Raw genomic sequence first — 3,784 nt, forward strand, 5'->3', positions numbered from 1 at the left:
TCATTTGAGCTCTACGCAACGACTAACGGCCTCCCGATTTTGGTACAATCATTTGAGCTCTACGCAACGACTAACGGCCTCCCGATTTTGGTACAATCATTTGAGCTCTACGCAACGATTAACAGCCTTCTGATTTTTAAAACTTTGAGCTTTTCACATTACATATTCAACATAAAGTATTTAAGCCATTTACTGTGTTGTACTCAGACATCTAATTTGCTATATAGCACTAATGATCGTTAGCCGAAGATACAATAACTTGCAATATATATATAGATATATAATTAAGCAGCTTATTTCATGGAATATTGGCTTGTTGGAATATAATAAATACTTTCCGGTATAATTATAAAGAATCCAGTTGAAGCCAAGGTTTCTATTTAATGATGACCGTGTTTAAAGATAATAGCACAGATTGGAGTAGAAGTTTCTTACTTGTAAGGCACGTGTTTCTGTCCGTTGAAAAGGGCAATTATGACATTCCCTAAAGCCGAGAGGGAGAGGCTGTGTCCCCCATTAGCATCTCGTGGCCTTGCTACTTTGTCACAGCTACCTAGATCAAACAGGTGCAGACGACTTCGACCTCCGGCGACTATGAAACACGAAATACGTATTTTTTTACAATTTCCAAGTACAGAAACACAAAATACGTATTATTTTACTATTTTCCAAGTACAGAAACACAAAATACGTATTATTTTTACTATTTTTCAAGTACAAAAACACGAAATACGTATTATTGTTTACTACTTTCAAGTACAAAAATACGAAATAGATTTTTTTACTATTTTTCCAAGTACAAAAACACGAAATACATTTTTTTTACTATTTTCCAAGTACAAAAACACGAATACATATTTTGTTTACTATTTTTCAAGCACAAAAACACGAAATACGTTTTTTTTTTACTATTTTCCAAGTACAAAAACACGAAATACATATTTTTTTTACTATTTTTCAAGTACAAAAACACGAAATACGTTTTTTTTTACTATTTTCCATGTACAAAATGCCAACAAAAGACGAGGTCTCAATATTTCTGTGAAGTTAAACATGTTGTACTGTTTTGTACGAAAATAACATATTTTTACCACACTTTCGGAAAATATCATACCAACGAACTGTGTGAGTTTGTAAGCAAAACACGTTACCTTTTATAGTATAAAACATTTCCAATATAACTAGAAATACCTATAATAATGTAATAATAACGAACAAAAAAATGTGTACAAAAAATATTTTGACTAGTAACATTTAACTGTCCATAAACAAATGCTTTGTTTTATTATGCCAAACCTAATTTTATTTTTTTCCACTGCTGTTCAGTTTGAAAACCTTGAACGTTGTGCAGTTGTTAAACTAATCTATCAAATCATGAAGCTTGTAAAGTTTAAAGGTGTTATGCTTCTCCCTATTATTCGTTAGTTATCTCTATTATCCGTTAGACATCACAGAACTCTATGTATTTACTAATCATTCTCCAAATAGCTGAGCCCCCCAGTGGTACAGCGGTATGTCTGCGGACTTACAACGCTAGAATCCGGGTTTCGATACCCGTGGTGGGCAGAGCACAGATAGCCAATTGTGTAGCTTTGTGCTTAATTACAAACAAAACCAAATAGCTGAAACTTGCTGAGACCCCTTAGAGTTACATAGAGGTAGTATTTAGTGAAATGCCTTGGAGACAGTAGCCTAGAACTATGTGTTGCTGAAATGCTGTTCATGTTCTCTCTGGAAAACATGAGTGGGAAAGTTAAGAACACAGTGTTAAAAGTTTAATAGTATTACTGTGATGATTTGTTACACTTTCTCGCTCACGACTTTCTAGATACGTACGCTACGAAGTGTTCAAATATCAGCTTTAAATTAGGTATCAGTTTCTATAGTTGTTAAAACAGCCATGGGCACTTACAACAATATTTATAGTTTTAGTAACTTGAATAAAACTCATACAGTCAAATTCTGTGATAAATTACAATAGTTTTGTAGGTAAAGAAATTATAACATTACCTACCCTGAAGGGGTCTAGAATACTTATTTTATATCTTCATTTGAATCTTGCAGAAACACGACTGCTCTTTTGTATTAGTAAAAAATGTTATGTCTTTTATTTCGCATTGTTCCATGAAATCTCAGAAAATATCTAAGATCTAATATCTAATATCTAATCGGTAATGAAATTAAAGAAAGATCAAACTAAATATTCTTACCACCACTTCGATTTCCCTTTTCGAAACGGTACTGATAGACGTGAAGGGTGAATAAAAAATGGGAGTTGCGTGTATCTTCTTCTTTTGCTGATGAAAACATAAAGCAGGGTTATATAAAATAATACGTGAGGATTATATAATATAATACGTCAGGGTTATATAAGATAATACATGAGGGTTATATAATATAATACGCCAGGGTTATATAAGATAATACATAAGGGTTATATAATATAATACGTCAGGGTTATATAAGGTTACAAATGAGGGTTATATAAGATAATACGTAAGAACAACGTTTCTCTGTAAAGAAAAAAACATTATACAAATAATACACTAAAATGAATATATATATATATATAATCAAAATTTTTACTTAGAAAAGAAACGAAGAGTGATGAATCATTGCCTTTAAATAAATAATAAAATGTAAAAATGATTGCACAAGTAAGGTCAAAATAACAAAACTCAAATATTCGGTATATGATTCAACATCTTCGTTTACAGAAATTCGTTGGAATCATTTCTGATTTTTTTTGTAGTTAAGCACAAAGCTACACATTGGGCTATCTGTGTTCTGCCTACCACGGGTATCGAAATCCGGTTTCTAGTATTGTGAGTCCGCAGGCATATCGCTGTGCCACTGGGGGGCTCCTGAAATGAACCGTCAGAATTTGTACGTCCTTCGGTAGGATAGCGCTAAGTCTACGAACTTACAACGCTAAAATCAGGGCTTTCGATTGCCCTCGGTGGACACAGCAGATAGGCCAATGTGTTTTTGGCTATCACACGTGGACTTTCTATAGTTTTTATATCTGTTGATTGTTTTGAATATTAATTAATAGTAATTTTGCTTAGGTATAATATCCGAGTTCAGGGATATTTGGTTTAAGGTCTACATACTAAAAAACACACAAGAAACACAGCTATTCAACTTTAACTGTTAACTGGGGGAGACATATCCTATTTTAAAATAATGGCTAATACAAATAAAAGCTAGTTGTCGTTTGGTAACGCTCCGTTCGTCAGTGTCGCTTAGCAACAAAACTATGTATATATATATATATATATATCAGATTCGAACTTAAAAACGCGGAAAACTATTTTAACTACATAGGCCACATCAACTTTGTGGATTTGTGAGTGAAACCTTCCACTTACCACAGAGCCACTGGAGTAAGACAACTTCATGATATACATAAATATGGTGAACTTCAATAATTTCTGTTGGGACGTTACAAGACAAGGTTTTGATGATAAGATCATGTTAGTGACCCCTACTTTTTTATTATCATCCCGGATAACTGGTCTAATATATATAATTTCTGTTGGGACGTTACAAGACAAGGTTTTGATGATAAGATCATGTTAGTGACCCCTACGTTAGTGACCCCTACTTTTTTATTATCATCCCGGATAACTGGTCTAATATATATAATTTCTGTTGGGACGTTACAAGACAAGGTTTTGATGATAAGATCATGTTAGTGACCCCTACTTTTTTATTATCATCCCGGATAACTGGTCTAATATATATAATTTCTGTTGGGACGTTACAAGACAAGGTTTTGATG

At 33.1% G+C, this 3,784-nt stretch overlaps 1 protein-coding gene across 1 annotated transcript in view; it reads right to left on the minus strand.

The window, feature by feature from the left end:
- The window catches only part of LOC106471136, a gene marked incomplete at its 5' end in the record, with an annotated part of 22,165 nt that overhangs the window by 13,203 nt on the left and 5,178 nt on the right, over positions 1 to 3,784 (minus strand). Inside the window, 2 exons of the mRNA XM_013931723.2 lie at positions 436 to 592; positions 2,211 to 2,297. Of these exons, the coding sequence (XP_013787177.2) occupies positions 436 to 592; positions 2,211 to 2,297 (244 nt within the window). The remainder of the gene's footprint in view (positions 1 to 435; positions 593 to 2,210; positions 2,298 to 3,784) is intronic.

Source organism: Limulus polyphemus, unplaced genomic scaffold (genome assembly GCF_000517525.1).
Source record: "Limulus polyphemus unplaced genomic scaffold, Limulus_polyphemus-2.1.2 Scaffold4428, whole genome shotgun sequence".
In the NCBI taxonomy this organism is placed as follows: Eukaryota; Metazoa; Arthropoda; class Merostomata; order Xiphosura; family Limulidae; genus Limulus; species Limulus polyphemus.